Source organism: Vanellus vanellus (assembly GCF_965231255.1).
Source record: "Vanellus vanellus genome assembly, chromosome: 9".
Classification (NCBI taxonomy): Eukaryota; Metazoa; Chordata; class Aves; order Charadriiformes; family Charadriidae; genus Vanellus; species Vanellus vanellus.
The window spans coordinates 16,493,625-16,514,763 of NC_138914.1; the positions used below are offsets into that span (position 1 = coordinate 16,493,625).

The following is a 21,139-nucleotide window of genomic DNA, read 5'->3' on the forward strand; positions in this document are numbered from 1 at the left end:
GCACAATTCGGTGTCAGGATGAACATACCTACTCAAAGCAAATTTTAGAATCGAGGATTTTAAACAAACAATAACGTTTTCACTGTTCCTGAGCGTGCCGAAGGCTTGCAACCCCGGAGAGCTGTGGCATGGTTGGCAACCACTTTGTTTCAGACAGGAAACCCCAGAAGTGCCATTCCTCTTTCATTATCAGTCAGAGGATGCTTTCTCAAATAACTGATGCTCGGATAAGAGTACCTTACCAACTGCCTGTTAGAAACGTTACAAACATCCAAAAGCTTTGAGCGTACACGCTTTAGGATGAAAACAAGTACTTTGTGTAATGTGTGTAATGAGGAATTTGACAACGCTCCTAAGCTTTCTCGTCTAGCTGCCCGCCCTTAGGAGAAGGTAAGATAACGGAGAGGTTCAGATCACTAGGTTTCAAAGAGATTGCAAAATTTTTGCAAAGAAACCAAGCTCAAAAACCGCACAAACTTCAACCCTGAGTCAAGGTTCATACCCGTGAACAAACCTGAGCTGAGTGCGGCGTAAGTGGGTCTCCATAGGCAGAGTGGGTACCTGATCCTGTGATAAACTGCTCACAATGAACCACAGAGGAGATACTGCAATCAGCACAAAGCAAAACCTATCAGAGGTCTCTTAAAGCTTGGACTTGGCTTTTTGACAGTGGCACCCAGTTAGCAGGACAACGATAGGGAGGTCAGAGAAGTTATCCAGACTGGAAAATGCAGTTCTACTATAGCATGTTAGCCAACACGTGTTTTTAGCGGAGCTTTTTTAGACCTACTTAAGTAGCTGTGGTTTGCATTGAGAAACATCTCACAGAATGTTTTTAAAACACTAGATGATTTCCAAGCTCGATTCTAAATATAATTTAGAGATTAAAAAGCCAGTTGATTTCCTCTGATTTAGAAAGGCTCACAAATATCACATGACATTGTACAAGTAACTTTTGAATTTCATGAGTTGGTAACTAATCTTTGGCACAGCTTCAGGTGTAGTCTAATCTACAAATGCAATGTGGCTCTAGCAAAGAGCTATGCAACACAAACTGAAGTATAAAAAGCAGAGATGATCAGGAGAGTCACGTTAAAAGTGTAATACATCCTAGAACTAAAGTGCTCATCGGCTGTGCCCCCAGCGTGCTTTGCAAGGATGTTGTTAATTTATTCCTGTAAACATAAATTTTAACGATGATTGAGAAGGCTGCATCTGAAAGAATTAAGTAGACTGCATGTCATCCTCTCCATAGCTAGTTAAACCCCTGTATTTTAGGTAATATAAATGTCCGTGTCAGTATGGCACTCAAATCTGAAGATTCATGTTGTTTTTCTAAGTTAAAGGCTGTTTAATATCCATTAAGCTCTCAAATCCTTTAGAAAGACAAGCGCTACATGTACAGATGCCTAAGTCATGTTTTTGGTTTTTTTTTCAAACAGACTATAATATAATATGAATATATTATAAACGGAAATAAATTTCCTAGTATTAGCAATTCTTCACAAGTGTGCCTGGCTTTAAAAATTCACTGCCATGTTTTCCAATTTTAATAAGTTTTCCTATTCCAAGCCATCTTTGATATATCTATTACTACTCAGCTCTATATCATGGCATTCATACAACTTTTTAAATCTGCTGTCATTACAAAACATCCTTTCATTGTGTCAGCTACTATCTATCATTTGTTTAATATTTATTACTGCTTGTTTAAAACGTAAAATTATGCCAACTTTTAAGTACAGTAATATTTACATTTCATAGCACTACTGAGCTTAGCTATGAACAGCGACTGGGTGATCACCACCTTCCCACGCAGTGTGATATAGAAAATTCTCAAGCAATTCAGCTTTAGGCTCATTTGGGAGGCGTAAGTAGGGAGGCGGGGAGTTAAGAGAGAGAGCACATCTCATCCTGCACCTCCAAAAAACCCTACAGCGAAACGAAGGACGACGTTAATAGACCGAGTTGCTAGGAAGCTGACACACGTATCTCCAAGACTTTACAGTACTTACAGATGGACCACATGGTCAGCGCTACGAAGTCTCCTAATGAAAAAGTTGCACACATCTGCAAGTAAAGACCACTGTACATTTCCGCATCTTTCTCTTCCTCCTACAGACTACTCCTCTCATTCAATATATATTCTTTGCCATTAAAAATGCCCTTTGAAAAAGATTACTAAAGTCAGAATTTTTTTAACATTTAATATACTTTTTTCTTCTTTGATGCATAGTGATTTTTTCACTCTTTAGCTTTTTTTATGATGATTACAGTGCCAAGCAAATTGAGAGAGAGAATCTCAATACAGATTTGCATGGTTTTGTCAACTAAATAAACAAACTTCAAGGTTTTGATTTTGGGGGGAACACTCTGATATAAAAACTGAGATAATAACAAACGACTATATTCAATATAAGGCAGCATTCTGTGTATAAGCAGCTACAACACTGCTGAATTCAACAAGCACGCTAAAAAAGTTCTGAAACAAAAAAAGGAATATTGAAAATCTTCGTCTATTTAAAAACAAAAACCCCAAGCAAATAAACAAACAAAAAAAACCCCTTGAAAACTCTCCAAAGGATTGTTAAACTAATGACAGGCAGACACAAACCTGCTCTGTAACTTATATATGCCTTGCCCTATTATTTCATATACCTATTTTCTTAAACGAAAATAGTAATTTACAGTATTTCCTGAACTGGTCATTCAAAATATACATTATCAAAGGGTAGAGTTAAATTAACCATACAGTGACTTTAAATTGCACCTGCATGACAAACATTATAATCACTGTTGCCTTTGGAGCGAAGAGGAAGTTACTCAGCGTACAAGTAGAGATGTGTGGTTAACACACAATATAGGATTTTAAACTAAGTATAAAGACCTTTAGTAAACAATTCCAGCAGTTTAAATTGCATAATGTGATACTTTTTACAAGGAAAGAACAGGAAAAAAAAAAAATTGTAATCTTCTAGAGTTTGGGGGTTTTGGCTACCGAAGTTTCTACCAATGCTGCTGTTGCCACAAATATAAAGACTTTTTAACACTCCTAAGTATTCTGCAAGTCTGGAAGATCTGATTTTCAAAACAGAGGTGCAAGATGACTCTATAGACTAAGATTTTGATTCTTGACACTTCAACATTTAACTACTGAGGTATGCGAAATACCGCGTTTCCCTTGAAGACACCCCTTGCTTTCCATGCACATCTAAAGCAAGCGCCCAGGAATTCGGATCTGTTCGACGTTGCCAAGATCAGCAGTGAGCAGCTTGACTATAGCACACCTGGGACTCAACATGGGCATAGGTCAAAACCATTTACGTGCATGGTACCACGTGTGTAGTTGGCATGGTCGCTGAAAAAGCAAGCATGCAAAACCATACAGTCTCAACAAAGTACGGTGAAATACGGAGAACATTTGGCTTTCTTCGGGGTCCTACAAGACGGACACAGTAAACTGAATACAATGCAAAACGTCTTCTAGAAGACTGACTGCAATTTACTGCCCAACGTACTCCAGGAAAGTTACAGGAATATTCTGATGTACATAGAGCGAGCTCCAAATGAGAAGAAATTGGCCCTTGATGCTTCGCTTGTTTTACGTGGCAAGCTGATTTGTTTAGAAGTAAACTAACTACATCTGAAAAGGCAAATGATTATTTATTTCATGGGAAATTGAACTGCGTATTTATTTACACATTTTAAACACGATCAAGTACAGCAGTTTGGCAAGCTTCTACTGGGAAAGAAATGCAGAAATATTTTAGCAAATGGTGGAATGTCTCAAGATAAAGTGGTTTTAAAAGCCATTACCATTTTAATGTCTGCAGATTGCACTATTCCTGACACTAATATACTCATGCCCTAAACAATCTGAATCTAATTTGTATCGTTATTTATCTGTTACTGCCAAATAAGTGCATTCAACGGACAAGTCTGAAATTTGCCATTATAAATCCACATGGAGGGTTCAGTGGCTTCCTGAATTGTAATTCCAAGGCCATTTACCTCTTTTTATTGACAACGAACAGCATGCAATGCCTGGTCTATAATAAAGCAAGAGAAGGCATTTGGCTTATTGATGATTTTCCCTGTTAAATAATTACCTGCTTACTAACACACCAACGGGCCAAACATATAATACGTGGGACAGTGTTTCATCAATAAAGTAGGTCTTATCAATTTGACAGGCAATTTACATATGATATACAACAAAGTAATGGGAACACTTACATTCGTCTTACATAATTAAAACACACACATAAGTTTTTCCCAGGGTTAGGATGATCGTAACTACATACTTCCTTGGTTCCCTAGTGAGAATATGGCTTTCTCATGTTTACTTCTATCTTTATTTTGTGTCTTAAGACCGCGCAACAAAGAATCAACTGGGAACAAAACAGTTTCTATGGGGTCTTGGTATTGACCTTGTGGACCCATGAGCGCTGCAATTAAGAGAGAAGGGGGCTTTGCTCCCTGGGTCATTGGAAGCAAGGCCAGATTTTTGATCTGTATCCAAGTCCAATATGTCATCACACATGAGCAGGAGAGGTTAAAAGGGCAGATTTTTAAGCGTTTGACTGTGCAACTGCTGCCCGATCTGTATACCCACAGTTTTTGCAGTTGAAAACACAAATTTGGTGACTGCGCACTCAAATGGTTCCTTGCAACTTTGAACTTTTAAAATATATACTTAATATACAAATAGTCAGATGAGTAAGTTGCTGTGCCTGCACAAGATCTAAACACATATTCATAGCAGCCTGAGTTACCGCTGAATTTAATGGTATTTCCCTAAATGAAGCCAAATGAATACATCTAAATTTTCATGCAAAACCAAGATTTGCAATTAGAGAAAGCTTTTTTTGTTTGTTATACAAACAGATGAGTGGATATACTAAAAAGATGACGTAACTTTCTCTGGTCAAATATCGTAACAGCCATCATCCTTTCTAATTCATAACAAAAACTTTGTCTTTCTGAGGATGCTTTCCTTAGACATTTTTAGTGCTTTTTAAGGATCGGCAATTAAACTTTGCAATGCTGAGATCACCAGAAGGCAAAAACTGGTAATGTAACCAGTGAGAATTGCCGAAGAACTTTGGTTGACACACTTACTTGTATTAAAAACTGGCTAACACACTGGGGCAATACCTCATAAAACTGCAAGAAGCGCTGAGGTGCTTATTTAGCCAAAGACTTCAAATTTAATGTCTAATCAAAAACACATCTCCGAGCAGCACGCCACCCTTAAAGCCCACACCAAGTGCATTTGGCGTTAGTGTAGTTCTGACTCGACAGAAAGAGGGCCAGTTGACACCGATAAAGAAAAAACATTTCTCTTTAGCAATTAACTCTTTCCAACACTGCAGCTGCCATAGAACATTCAACAGTCTATCATCTGAGTTTTCAGAAGTAACGTTGTTTGGGTTTTTTTTTGTGTTTGTTTTTTTTTTTTTTTTTAAGGTTGGTTTTTTTTTTTTTTTTGCCATAATAGGGAATCGCTTACTGGAAAATATGAAAGCATTTCAGATTTTTAAAAAATCCCTGTTTTTCTTTCATTGACAGTGCTTCGAAAATGTGGGTTGACTTGTTTTTGATTGCTGTTTAAATAACAGATTAATTTAATAATCGTTGGGATATTGAATAACAACAAATTATGGGGTGGGACAGCCAAGCCCTGACCCTAATGACATTCTTATGTTAATTCTTATTTTCTTTTAGGCTCCTGCTTTCTTAATAAAACCTATATTTTTGAAAATCGTTTTTAAACATTGCAAATTATCCCAAAGTAGCATTTATTTTACACAAGTAAGAGATAAGTTTACATATAAAGAGCGTATTTTATATGACTGTATATATTTAGTGCCCGACTCAAAAGTCCGCTTAAGCGTATAGGTGCCCTTCCATCGACTCCGTTTTCAGAGATGGCTGAAAAGGTGAGCCAGCTCTTTATGAGGTAATTAGCATATAGTCCGTTCTACTGTGTGCTGTTTGTGAAGATACGTTGATTTAAACCCAAGCACCCACGATTAAAAATTATGATTGGAAACGTTTAGAAGAACAAGGCTTAGTTTTCCTAACTCCAGTCGGTAACTGTTCCCCTTGGTAATTGCGAAGTGCGGAGTATTTCTGTAAGATCAGTAACCGCACACCCAGGACGGAATAAGCCTGAGCCTCTGACTCTCACTGTGTGACCTTGTCGACTATGACTGTGACTTTGTTAGCAATAACACGGTATTTGTGCTCCAAAATGTCTTATCTAAGTAACGTTATATGGTTTCAATTAACATCCGTCATCGTTTTTACTTCTACTAAGAGACGGCTTTTAGTTGCTTTTTTTTCAGACAAGGGCTCTATAGTAGTGCCTGACATCGCAGGAACAAAAGAGAGTGACTTGAACGAGTAACTTGTGACACAAACTTTCTCGCAGCAGAGTATTTGCACAACTTTTGTTTGCAGACCTCTTCACAATACACTGACTTTCCTCGTGTCTTCCAAAAAGGTTTGCAATATCAGAGTGTAAATTCCGGTAAATATTTACAAATATCTTCCCCTATTTGCAATCAAGATTTGCAAGTATCTATCACAAACAGATTAATCGACAATACGATCCAAGGAGGACACAGAAAATATTCCCACTGACTCAAAAGGATCCCAGTCGAAACCCTAGTAAGCCAGAGATGCCGTGCAGATTAACCAGTGAACACAGTGTCAGTTCAAGACTAACTGTATATAAGGTTGAACCCTAATTTTGACTAATTGAGCCCATCATTCTTAAATTAAAAGTATTAAGCAATACACTTGCTTGTAAAAATATTTATTGGTACTGAGGCCATGAAACAGAAGACTGGGTCAGAAGATATAGGTCTACAAAGGACTTTGGGTCAAATTCCTTAGCTGTTCTGCGGGAAAGTGTCCTGGGTTATAACAAAAATATTTGGAATCCAATGCAGTCTGCAATCTTAGATGCAATTTGTAGATTGTTAATGACAGTGGGTAAATGGTATAACGAAGAACTTTCCCATGAGAATCTAATAGTTCTTCTGGGTTATTTCTTTAGGTTTTGCCATCGCTTGTGGAGAAAAATAATGGGTGCCTTGAGATCAGTTTGTAACTTACAGGGTTTTCTTTTATTTTTTTTGTTCCACTGTGGAACACAAGATGTTTTTCTATGAAAAAGATCTTAGCGCATTATTTTTGAAATACTATAATTTTCACTAAACTCAGTTTCCAACTCAGTGCTGTCCAAGTATTGCAGAATTGTGTTATTTTTGAAAGTTATTTCCTTTGACCTGAAGTTACCTAAGAAGAGACTGAAATCTGCATTCCTTTGAGAAAACCTGGTCCTGTTAAATTAATCTTTTTTCATGGAATCGTATCTGTTTGCAATATTTAAACATGAGAGATGTATGATAACCTGTTGCACAACTTCTCAGTAAACTTCTGCTAAATAATCACAAAATAAGGCTGCTTGAATTCTACAATGCTGGCACGAAGCACGCATAGCAGCGTAACGTACATTGTATTTGATATGTCAGGTGGAAAAATCACAGCTTGATTTTGTTGAGTTTGTACTTTTCAGGCAGCGGGACCTATTGTTACATCTAAAGGGTTCCCTAGGATCGGTTTACCAAGCACTTTCATACTTCTATCCCACAAAGCCATATAAAAACAATTATTCATACTAGACATTAATAATTTCCTTATAATTAAAAGTTGATCAGCAGCAAATTAAAAGTGAATATTAGCACTTAAAGTATATCTCCACTGTACTTCTATTTCCTGTTTTAAAACAATGAAGATCAAGAAGAGCTAGTCCAGAAGCACACCTATTGCCTTCACAGAGAAGTAGGTCTCACCTTTATTTGCTAATTGCATATTGATTTAGTCTAGAAAGGGAGACTGGTAACAATTTTTGTTTAACTTAGAAATTCCTCCTGACATTTATATTGATAGACAAATTATTGCTGTAAATATTAATCTCCTTTGTGATGATCACGTCGCAGCATAAAGGAAATCCAATTAAGAGACTTACTGAAGTACAGAAATTTGCATGAAGTATAGCTATGCAACTCTTTAATTCAAATGTACCGTAACTACAGTTAAAATGTCACTGCACATAGGCATTAAACGCAGAGAAAAGACGTTTTCAGTCTGAAGGAGGAAAGTTAGACTGAAGTCTTTCTCTTCTTTTAACCCTATGAGGGACAACTTTACAGTAGCACTGGTAGAACTGACAAGGTTGCAGCACTGACACGTGAGATTCGTTACTATTAACTCAGGTTCCCGGCACTGAAAGTTTGGAGGATAGATGTAATCCTCTCCCACTTCTAAGAAGGAAACACTCTTTGGCATTCAAGTGAAACAACCAGATCTCGCTGTACCACAAAGCAGGGCTTCGCTCCTGTACAGGAGAGCCAACAGCCCTGATCTTTTTGTACCTAAATCTTTACTGAATATGCCCTTAAAATGCTGCCTGTGACCAGGAAAATCTTAAAACATTCGACATTCTTTGAAATTAGCATAAGCCTCTACTTGTTTTACGATTTTTTGGTAGAAAATAATAGGCACTGCTTTAATTTATGGATATCAAACTTTTAAATGACCCCCGTTATAAGAGAAACGACACTCTGACAGAGGTCATTATATAAGATAGAATATAACACACTTGTACGTTCTTCAACATAACCTTGAATAACTCAGTTTTATTGCTTTGTCACAAACAGTTGTATAAAAAAAAATTTAAAGGGCTTACTTGAAACAGTCATCGCAAGCAATATTCCCCGTGGTCTCCTTTATAGTGCGTTCGGAAACAAAAGCTGGATATTCAGTGTCACAGGGCTCTAGGGTTTGTTTCAACCTCTGCGCTATAGGCACGGGAAAAAAATATCTTGATGTTAACATGGCAAGAACAGCACACAAAATTCTGAACAACATGAGATGCTGTATTACAGAGCTCACAGAGAACGGAAATGTTACTCAGCTTCTGCCACCCTGTGAGATTTCCTAGGCAGTGCATAACACTATTTTTTCAATTAAAAAAAAAAAAAAAGAGGTTTATCCATGGAATGTAATTTTGTAAGATGTAACTGTTAAAGTAGTTATTCACATTTTAGCCATTGCCAACCTACTTTACATTTATGCACGAGCTTTCATTCTTTCTCTATATATTCAAGATGGACTTACTTTATTTCAGTGATGCTGTGTCTATTACATATGGGGGCTTACATTTATTTAATAACTAAATTGTGGTACGTTTTACTGTAGCCAAAACACTGTTTTGGATTACAGCTTGGGGATCTTTGCAGAGTTTCGTCAGAATAACTCCGTGGGTGGAGGGCAGAAGCGTTGCTTTGCCCAGAACCAATGCTTGTTATCTGCTTCCCAAAATAGTAAGAATTAATACTCCATAACGCTTTTAATCTGTGCAAGGGACAAGAAAGCGTCACTATTTACACTTTAAAGGCTGGGACATTGAGGTACCGGGAAGCAGCGAGGCTGCTTCAAGGTCAAACTACAGGACAACAGCAAACCTGGGAACTGAAGGCAGCTCTTCTGACTCTCACACCGATGTATCTGTTGGACAATCTCTCTCCCTCATTCCCTTTCTTTTCCCTGCCCACCACTTCATTCTTCCTTAACACAGAGATACACTTGCACATCAGCATAAATGTTAAGCCTATCTTAAACTAATTGCTAAGTGAGAAAACAAGACAAGGTATGACAAAAATAGATGACACTAAACAGGCTCCTGGACTCGACAGATCTTCCATTCCGGACAATCTGTTCCAAAGCCGGTGGTGTATCTATTGCACAGTGCCGGGGGAACGAGCAAAACTGCATTTGCAATCACGCGCTAGGACGTGCGTTTCTGAACTATTCATCATTTTTGTATATAATTTAAAAACGTTCCCCCAGATGCACAGATCTCAAGGGAGGTACTACAGCTGGTCAGAAAAGTTTTGTTATTTCCAATGCTTTCACGACGGTCGTGACATATTTCACAATTTAGCATATCCTTAAGAATTGTCTGACTGACTAGCTCTACTGCACCTTCTCCATTTCTCCTCTGTTCTCCTTATCTGTTGCCAAGAATGACTGAAATTTATCACCTGTATTTTGGGTCTACCCTCACTTGTATCAACATATGGCTTGTGTAACAGAGAGACTGCCAGAGATCCACGGTCTCAGATTTCCAGCACCTCGTCAGAGTCCAGAAGATGAGGGGGTTGCCCGAGGATTAGGGCATCAGTTTCTTCTCTCTCACTTACGAAAGTGATTGAGATTTACAAGACCTTGTGCAGAAGTATTTTTCATACTAGGCTTTGGTAAATTGGCAGGTGCACGGGGACCCTCCAGGATCTTCATAATATGTGGTGTTCTATCAAATATCGCTTGCTACATAATCACAAAAATTATGACATTTCAATGAGCATAATGAGGGGGTATTTTCAATACTCTTACTCATCAAAGAAATGGAGTAAGTAACTTCACTTGCAACTAAAACATGAATGAAAATCCCTCAATCACACTTGTTTTTCAAAGTGCTGCAATGACAGCTTTATCTTTAAGAAAGTTATTAATGCCTGTCTCCTGTAGTTAGTACCTGTTTAAAATACAAAACAGACGTTCATTTTCATTAGACGAAGAGGGATGCTGTCTTTAAAGGATACTTTCCCTAAGATACAATGTAAGTGCCATCGGATGTTTCGTGTCAGGATCTATTAAGGCTTATTTGTACAGTATACTTGAAAAAAACATCCAAAAAAGTTGCCCGTTCCCTACTCAAGGCTGCATTGCGCTGTTCTGCAAACATCAAGGACTAAGACTGGCATACCTGCCGGATACGTTGAACAGCTTTGCATTTTCTGGGTCTAGCACAGCAAACCCTACTGTCCTTCACAGCCATCAGCGTAAGAGACACTTTACATTCCGGTTAGGGAAATCACTGGAAACTCAGTCTTGGGTTCTAGAAGATCTGTCTAGGCGCTGCTGATGCCGAAGCAGCCCTAAAGCAAATAGCATCCGGCTGGTTCTCGTGTACGCGCACCCGATCTACATCGGGCTCATTGCTCGTGTACCAGAGGAACTGGCGTCAGTGTTGCAATGCAGCGGACAGTTTACATCAGTATGGGAAAGGCTACACCAAGTTCACGCGCCTGAATTTCCAGAAAGCTCTTATCAAATCTTCGCCTCCCGCAGACACCCAGCTGAGCGCCCCCCCTTCTCCCCACACAGCACTTCCAGCGTTCGGCAGCAGTCTGACACGTGCTTTGCCATTTACCGCCACGCTTCCCAGCTGCTCCCGGACAGCCCTTTCTGCTAGGAGAGCTCCACCATCTTATTACTACAGGGGATACTGGAACCTTCCAGGGCTTCAGCACGTTCCATCCTCCCGATACCTTAACTTCAGGCGGGATATTATTTTGGCGTAAAGACAGCCTGGTATCCAGGCAATGCAAACGTAAACTGAAGCCTAAAGTAGCAATTTTATCCCCTGCTTTGCTAAGGAATATGCAAATGTGCAAATGTGAGGCTGAAGAATGCAGTTTAAATCATTGTACCAGCAAACGGCATGCAGCATAATTTGCCTATGAAACAGCCAATTGAAGAGGACTGTTCTGGTAAATTAGCCCTTTACTTTTGAGCAACATTGCTGAAATGCCATAAAAAGTCTGCTGAAACACAAGAGATGGTTGACATCAAAAACTTCTAATTCTTATGGGAAGTGTTAAAATTTCATTATTTATTTCAAATGAAGCCTTCACATTTTTAAAAATTGTTTGGAGTCAATTGAATTTGAATTAATCTAGATTTTATTACTTTAAAATGTCTATTTTGAACAGAACGATAAAACAAAATACAGTTTTAATCAGCCCTGTTTAAAAAGCACAAAATTTACTATCTTACGCTTTAAAAAATACTTCCAAATGAAATTATATTGAGACGAGCGTGTTCCTGTGGGCTTCTCTTGAAATGGCTTTTTCCAGCACAACTACCCCCTGCATATCACAGCAGCTCTAGAAAAAGCATAGCGTAAACAGAAAAAAAAAGCTAGTGTAACTGCTTTATTCACAAAGGCTGCTTTGGAATGAAGGGAAACATTTAGCCGTCGTCTACTATTTTAACTTCTCCGTTATGGTAGTCTACTGTATTCCTAGAGTACGCACAAGCACTTTGTGGTCATTCATAGAAGATCTTAATAATCTTCTGTTTGGGGAAACATTAACAAAGAAAAGAATGATGACGACATGGGAGACAAACTATTTATGTCAGACATCTATTATTTAATCTAAAATGTTTTACACACATCTGAATTTCAAAAATCCAATTTAAACTAGACATTTCAGTCCTTATGGCCAGGAAAAAATTTACACTTACCTTTTGCTGTTAGATCAGAGTGCCACCAACTGCATAGATTAAATTCCACAAGGAACCTAAAGAAATCGTTAGAGTTCTCATATTATCCCGCAGAATGTTTTCAAAACACTAAACTGGCAGTAGTTTGATACCATTAATCCGATTTTAAATAAAAGCTAACACAGAACTGAAATTCACGTTACCAGCATCACTGTGGGATTATCAGCTACACTGCTATTCTCATATTTTCACTGGGCAGTAGCTTTCCACCGAGAATTTGTTCTGAAATTAACCCCATCAATAAATAATAGATTTACCTACTATTAATTTTAATTATTGCTCTTATTTGAAGTGTCCATTAAAATTCTCGATGCATGGCAGCATACAGTATTTTTACTGTTGAAAATTATTGACCATCATTTCTTCATGATACAGGGTATTTTGACTCTCTAGTAAAATGGCACAGGATTATAACTGTCCTGGCTACAGCACAGAAGTACACATAAAATACTTTCTTATGTTATTTCTGGAACTGAAATAATAAAACTAATTTATTTCCGAGAGCAGAAAGGATTGATTAACCGGTGTCTAATCAACTCTAACTAGACGAGCAGAGAATGCATCTTCCCGCTAAAATATACTGCAAATTGCTTTGAAGAATGGACAGAAATGTGTCAGTCTATCAGTTACTGTAAGTGTAAACAATGTGAAACCAACATCCCGTTTATCATATGAACATGAAGCCCCAATAATTATAAAACACAGAAAGTTTCTGGAAATTTTTGAAGCTGTTATAGCTAGCATCAAAGTCGCATTTTAACATGATTTCTTTCCCTGACATTTACTTCGAAAGCTGCATTTAAAATCTATCTCTGCCCTCTGGCAATAGCCATTCAGTTAATTCTTCTTAACTTTTATTCCAAATTTTGATGAAAGCTCATAGAATTTGCAATTAAAACAAAATGACTACAAGAAAAAATTAGTTGTATTTCAATAAAGATAAAATTCACTTCTGCAACTGCTCTCTGATAAGAACAATAACAAAACTTATAGGTTAAAAATATAAGATACATTTTAAGGCTTCCTCTTCTCCATATGCTATTTCTCTGTGATTTCTTAGGCAATCTCTCTCAAAGGCCATGTTCATTACGTATTAACTTGAAATGTTAGAAGAATTAGGCCAGGTAAAAAAATTCAGCAACACGCAGAGTACACCTTAGCTGGCATATACTGTAAAAGATCCATCTTACAGAAATTCATGAAGTGACAAACAATACAGTGAATCACTAGAACAGTCTGCTACACTGACAACAGCCCACCCAAGCAGCGCTAGAAACAGCAAGACGTTTATGTCAAATTTAGCAGTAACCACAATAATAAATTTGGTTTGTATATTGCGATGTGCTGGACTTACTAAGCAAAGACATACGGATATAAGCGAAGACCACGAATTATGTAAAAAGTGCAACTGCGCATTCATTTAGCCAAAATTTTGTCAGATTTTAAAACTGCAAAACCGGAAAGCAAAAGATTTAACAAATATTACTATATTTAAAATCATATAATAGAAGCAGCTCAATGCATGTAAAAGGCACAAAGCAAGAACATTCATTAAGCATTCAAAAGTACAAATATTCATTAATTCATACAAAAATTCATTAAGTTCTTGATAAAATTTACTTACAAGACAAGCTCAGTCATAATCCATTTTACTGCAGCAAAGAAGGCGTTATAAGGCTGAAGAGAAGCAACTCATTTAATAAAAAGGCAAAACGTGCAGTATTTATATCTTAACTGAATTCTTCAAGTGAGGCGATGCTATGGATACTCAAATGCATGGGTAGCACGAGAAAAAGAGCAATAACTTTTTCTTATGAAGAAGAAAATATTATATTGAATGTTTAAATATATAGTAATGAAATTCCCTTTAATGTAGTTGGTAATATACACAGATTATCAGTTGGAAAAGGAAAGTTTTGCAAATGATTCTTAACTATTTAACCTCTAGGGGTTCCTATTTCCCAGGCTATTGCTGGAGGAACAGCTCTGGTAGATAATACGAGCTTTTCTTAGGCTGCAATTCACAGGCTTGCCTCTATAATGTAAATCTCTATTCACTACCTCAGCCTAATTAGGCCAGGAAAAGCTTCTGAAGTTTGAATTTACCTAAATGAAGTTACCTGTGTCGTATCGAAAGCCCAGTTGTAAGCACTTTAAGCCTTTCTTAAGATTCTTCCCTCGTCCCTGTAGTTTTCTGGATCATAACCAATACAGCAAATACTACGAAAATCCTGTGTTTACGGTGCTTCTACTGCATTTTGAATAGTTCATTTTTGAAAAGAATATCAGGAATCTGGGAAGGAATCTATCCTTATCTCACTCATCTGTGTTAGGGTCTCCTAGTTGCATAAAAATTTGCAGCCTTTATAGATTCCCTACCGACAGAGTATTTTAGCTCGTCTAAGAAGCCACATCGACCTTAAGAGAACTGCTCAGATACCTAAAATCACGCTTAACTGCCCTGACTCGCCACCTTGCTGAAGCAGTGCCCCTTGGCACAGCAGTAACTGGCCATTCCAAGTTTTCAGAGGCCACAAAGAGTGTTTCCGCACAGGGCTGACAACTCCCGGAGCCAACGAACTCCCGTCAGCCAGCGGCACGAAAGGCTGCCACAGCAAGCCAGCAAAACGCACGCGGCCTGAGACAGTACAGATTTTCACTTATTAAGGGCTGTCTTACAGGAAAAACCAAAAAGCTACAAGCCTTTCCCAGAGATCTAAAGAACACAAACTTTCAGCTCTGTGGGACATCTTATTTTATTTTCATTCCAAATCAGAAACCCTGAAACTTCACACCCAAGTAATTAACTTTTTGGCGTGCTTTTGTTTTCATATTGCAAAATGATTTAGTGTAAAATAATCTATTTATTATTACCTACGAACAATAGAGATTCAATGTAAAACATACTACGTATCATTAAACTATTTTAATATGAGAACTGAAAGAAAATTTTAAAACTCTATATCTGAAAAAAATTTCAACACTATGAATAGAAAGTGAGAAAAAAGAATTTGTTTTGAAATTTTAGTGGAAAAACATTTCATTACGTTGACATAAATGCATTCTCATGAAATGTGATTTTCCTAAGACAGCCTTTTGCACTCAAAGACTATTCCTTCAAAAACTGCAGCAAAATCTGTGGGAGTTTTATTCTCTCTATGTATCTACACCATCGCTGACAGCCAAAGGAATTGAGCTGGGTGACTCTTACGTCACTCATAAATATACAACAAAGTGGTTCTATGGAGAGTTACCCAAGACTTGAATAAATTAAAACGAGGAAATATGCTCAATAACAAAGTATCTGGATATCTTTTAAGAAGCGATACTATACTGGTAAAGAAATGGAGCAGATGATCTATGAATCTTGTCCATTCCTAATTTACCACGTTAGTCCCACAGCCTAAAAAGCAATGACAGAATGAGGGGTCCAGCCCTGACAACTGCTTTCCATGATTTTGGCGGAATGTTGCGATAGACAGACTTTAATAGTCACACAGCCTTTGATGCCTATGCTCTACTTCTATGCTGTTTAAAATATGAACTTTTTAAAGTTCAGTCTTGTGCCTATGTCTAGTCCTGGATTTGTAAAACCAGAATTTTCAAAATTCATATTTGTGAAAAAATATGTTGCTTATGCAGAAACCGTACTGAATGCTGCCTAATTAACCTGATCTTTATGTACAAAATTGGGCATAAAAGCAGGGAAAAAATACTTTTGAGGAACCTAGCCCTACCTGGTTTTAATGCAAGTTCTCTTTCTGCTTTCTCTGTAGTCATGGTTATTAGAAGTGACTGAATCAACAGAAAAATAAGAAAATAACCAAAGCTCTGCCCATCTTTTATGTTAAACATCACAGAAACTCACTTGAGATTTAAAGAAGAGTTTGGCTGTCTTTAAAAAAAATAAAGAAAGACCATGCTCGCCTTATCTCCCACAACAGTTGCAGAGTTTTTCCTCTGAAAACACAGCACGGACAAACATTGGAATAGTGAAAAATCTCTTGGATTATAGTGCACTTGTAAGAAATACTTCAGCTCCACATGCTGGGTGCTTATGTAAAACTGAGCTGTGGCCCCAAGCCTTGGGATGGAAGGTTGTGGCTAACAGTTTTAATACATTTTTTTAAATTTTCACGCAGATGTGATTCACAGCATCCTGTTCTGTTTCACTGACAATTTCGGTCTCTCTGCGCAGCCTGGTGCTTATGCCAAGATAGTCTTTTTTCAGGTTCAGGGTTTAGCAGATAACAGCCTGATAAGTGCAGTAAATCCAAATTTGCAAGTATTTGAAAAAGAGTGTCATGTGAATATGCAAATGAAAACATCCCAAAATGCGCAGGATTATTAAACAAAGCACAAAAGCTATTTAGATATTTGGAAGCTGTCAGAACTTTGATATTTACTCAACAGTTTAACTATGTGCGGGTTTATTTTTTCTAGCTAGACCCTGTACATTTAAAAATACTATCAGATAACTTTTCCAGACCGGTAAACTTGCTAGTGTTTTGCTGCTGTCTTTACATAGGAATTTTTCATGCTAATACCGTCTTATATTTGTTAAAACAGTTCCTTTTTAATATGCAAAAACTATACTTTATCCAACACCTTCTCAGTTCTGATAGATTATTATAGTAATCAGTGAAACATATACGTGATTATAAAATACCTTTGGGGTTATCACCTAGAAATACAATTTAGCAACATGAAGTATTGCCCTTGCAAAATTGGGTTTGGCTCTAATCAGGCTTTGCAGAGGGACAGGGTTTGTATTCAGATCTCATCGCAAGACATTCAACTCAATGCATTGAAATTCTACTTTAAAAGACATCTTCAAATACTGAGGGAAAAAAAAAGCGTTAAAATCACTGATTGTATGCCTTGCCAATGAACTAATCCTTTCATATAAAAAAAAAAAAGAAATCTCAATTTTTAATTTGAATTACGTTTCTGCATGCGTGTATGTGTTTACATGCAGTAAAGGCGTATGCGATTGCAGTCCCCCAAACAAAGCACAGTCTATAGCCCAATTGACAAAATCCTAAGAAGGAGGATTCATATGGTGCAAAGAACATTCTGACCGAACCTCAGAAATGGTGGTCCAGTGTTAAAAACGAGCGCGGAAGTATTTAACTTGAAAATGCTTGCTTAACACTTTGCGTTTGTTTATAACGAACCATTCCTTGTATGCACTAGGATAAACGCAAGAGCTGTGAGCATTCCAAATCAAAATAATGGGCTTACAATGGCCATGAGATATTTGCAACAATTTTCTTTGATGATTGCATGGAAAGGTGCTCAGAAAATTTACTATACTTACGTCCAGTAAGCTATGGGCACTGTCGCTACTCTCTTTGTTTGTTCTACACATGGCCTGGTAGTCATAAAGTGTAATTCTACAGAGAAGAACAGAAAACTGCTTGACTAAAAGAAGAAAACAGAGTGGAATAAAAATGATGGTATGGAACAGTCTGCCCACAAAGTAGACGGGAAAATAAAAACTGTAACAGCAGCAGGGAAAAGAGGGAAAGCGATCATTAAAATACAGGTTACACAGAGGAGAAGAAAGGTAAGAAACGCTATGACAACTTTGTCAGGATTTTGTCACACTACGGAACAAAGCAAAAGCATAACTGGGAGAGAACAGGGAAGGCACACGTACAGTGTAACACAATGGTATAAACAATGCAAGGAGGAGGAGAATACACATTCAAGACGATGCTGAAACAATTGGTTCTGGACCAAGATCAGCACATTTAGCCCCATGAAAGTGAAAGAACCTATGCATTTGAGGGGCTTCTCACAACAGACGCCTCTCGAACTCCAGTAAAAGCAGAAAGACACTTCTCCAGTTCTAGCATCTCAGTGCACAACTAGTTTGTAAAAACCTGGTGGTGTTTCCCAGAGAGAGAGGTGGGATTTCGGCGTATTGACAGTACAGATAATCGAAGCAGGATGGGTTTACTTTGGCTTCTTTTCATGAGGGCAAAATATTCCACGTCAGGTACCTGCTGTAATAAACACATGCTAGAAGCCTCCTCAGATGCATAGTAAACAGGGACATTTCTTTCTGCTTGTGATTTTACATATCATTGATACACTTCAGAGATCTAAATGTAAAATCCAGAACTCAGAGATAGTATATGGAATTGTGATTATTTCTCTAAATCTGTCTGTCCATAGAACAATTCATTAACTATATCCATCCACATAAAAAGCATTTAACATCTATAGCAGATGTAAAGAATCTTAAGCTGATAAGTTGCAACAAATGTAAATATATAAAAGTTACTGGTACTATTTGAACATATCCATTTGACTGTTGCATCATCGGAAGGACAAGGGAACACAATTGGACGTAGATGGTTCGTAGATGTACGAGATGGGACTTCAACGTTTTGCAATGTGTGCCTTGCTTCTAAGTGAAGAGGAAAGGAGAGCACACAAATTCGGCTACGGAAAAGATGTCCCAGAAGCTGCCAAAACCAGGTCATGAAATGCATTCAGCATCACCATGAGGCATTCTGCACTGCATGCCGTGAAACGTTGCAACCTGCACCAATAAAATGTTGTAATCCATTGTGGCAGAAACTGTACATAATTTTTCTGATCTAATTTTGTGACAGCAACCATCACTAAAAGCTTCTTTATTGTGCCTATGTTTTCTTTTTGGCTTACAGGCAAAGTATCTAATATACTGGATCTCGCAGCTTCAACTAAACATTTAGTACATGGTCATATTGCTGACATTATTCATTTTATCTTATATTCAGAATAGAAATGGCTTGGAAGCCGTTGTTTTGTGGACCGGCAGAGAGAGGCACATGGTAGACAAACGCATAACTAGAGACCTAAACATGGGTGTAAGTTGAACACTGACCATATTTGGCAGAATCACGCCCACAGCCAGATCCGCGCACACAGATCTGCCAAGACAAACAGAGCAGTACATGGTGTAAGCTGTGCTGCCTGTATGGCATGCAGTAATACACCACTCTCCCTAGCTGCTGCTTCTCCGTTATTTTTTCCCCCCTTTAACCATGGTCAGAATCCAGCCCCTGTGAGGTAATATCTACAGCTCGGCCTTTCCAATCTTGGTTGGCTCGACTATTTTTTTCCTCTACATCCAAGGACCGTGTTGCGTGCCCACTCGGACCTCCTAGTGACGGTGGTAAGCGCTAAGCGCACAGACAAGGGCAGTTCACAGATGTTAATGTGCTCTCTGCAGAGTAGTCAAGGAACTCTATACGGAGGAAGCGGTCCCATCCTGCTTCATTCGATACCCAGTGTTACAAGTAGAATAGCATTCAGTTTTGTCTTTATTCTTTATAAACAGGTTTTCAACATAATAAGTTTGGTGACCGTGTTTGCTGTCCAAAAGTGCAATTAATCTCTCAGCTTTCAATTTCATACACCAGAACTGCTTGGTCAGTCTGTGGTCTTCATTATTCTGCTGAGAAATGTTAATCAAATACTATTATAGCATGTCACGTGGAACATCTGTCATAATTTGAACTTCACTTTAAATATTGGAAAAAGCCCTTCCCCTCCTCGGTAGTTGTATTTGTATTGCATTTCTTATGTAATTATTAAATTGTAATAGATGTAATAGTTTCTTTAAATGCTCAAAGATAAAAGCCATTAAAAGACTGAAATATATACTCACACAAATAATCAGAAATATAATTAATATTACGCCCCGACATGCTAGATTATATTTTTTGTAGATGGTCTTACTGTATTGTAGGGAGTATACAACAATCTAAGATTGTATCATGAGCAAGAGGAACAAAAGTGTTAAAATGTACGTAGTTAAAAAAACCCTTAATTTAACGGGGAAATAAATACTAAACTTTAGAGTGATGGCAGAGGGGAAGAGTTTTAATAAACAACCTCAAAAGTCATTGTGGAACACGGCAAAATCGCTCTTTGGAAATGCTTGAATATCATCTGTGGATGATATTATAATGAGTTTAGTTTTAGTAGAGATATTTGTAGGTCTTTCCAGTGTGAAGATTCTAGTTCAAGAATAAACTAGAAATGAGATAAAGTATCCAGGTTAGGACAAAAAAAAAAAAAAAAAAAAAGGAGCAAATCCTTAGAAATGTACATGTCAGACATAGATTTCTTAACAACAGCCTGGAATGGGTTCTGTTTGTTGAACAAACAATATGTATGTCCATCTCAGTAACTCTCCACGTGGGCAGGATCACCACCTGTCTGAAAGCTCCTAAAGACGATTCAAACAACTCTAATGCGGGATGTGCAAAATATACCAGCAAAACGTCGCCAAACAATCTTAAAAGACCCGATTCTTCTGCACTAAAATCAAATACGCATTTTGCAATACACTTCAAAGATCAGCGTACGAAGCCCATAACCACGCTGAAATCTGAATGCTGCAACACACTGAATCAGTCCTGGGCTCTCCGTCACTATAAGCTCAGTATAAACAGCTTCGAAGGCATTCGCAAATTCAAATCCAGTTTTGTTTTGGTTTTGTTCTTGTAAATGTACTAGGAAGGTAAAAGTCTTCCAGCCCTATTCTTTATAAAGGGTACTATAGTATTTGTAGTGAAAACAGTGGCATAAGGCACTGTGATGCTCCTGTGTTCAGGTGTCATTTACAGAGTGTTATTTTATTGCTAATGACCTTCTGAGATTTTAGAAAATAAGCTGTCTTCTCACTCAGACAGACTTAACTCACTGTTGC

At 37.7% G+C, this 21,139-nt stretch overlaps 1 protein-coding gene across 1 annotated transcript in view; it reads right to left on the minus strand.

Moving 5' to 3' along the window:
- Positions 1-21,139, minus strand: part of CACNA2D3 (calcium voltage-gated channel auxiliary subunit alpha2delta 3) — a gene marked incomplete at its 5' end in the record, with an annotated part of 465,227 nt that overhangs the window by 9,880 nt on the left and 434,208 nt on the right. The window contains 4 exons of the mRNA XM_082487543.1: positions 8,762-8,873; positions 12,388-12,443; positions 14,051-14,103; positions 17,747-17,822. Coding sequence (XP_082343669.1) covers positions 8,762-8,873; positions 12,388-12,443; positions 14,051-14,103; positions 17,747-17,822 — 297 coding nt within the window. The remainder of the gene's footprint in view (positions 1-8,761; positions 8,874-12,387; positions 12,444-14,050; positions 14,104-17,746; positions 17,823-21,139) is intronic.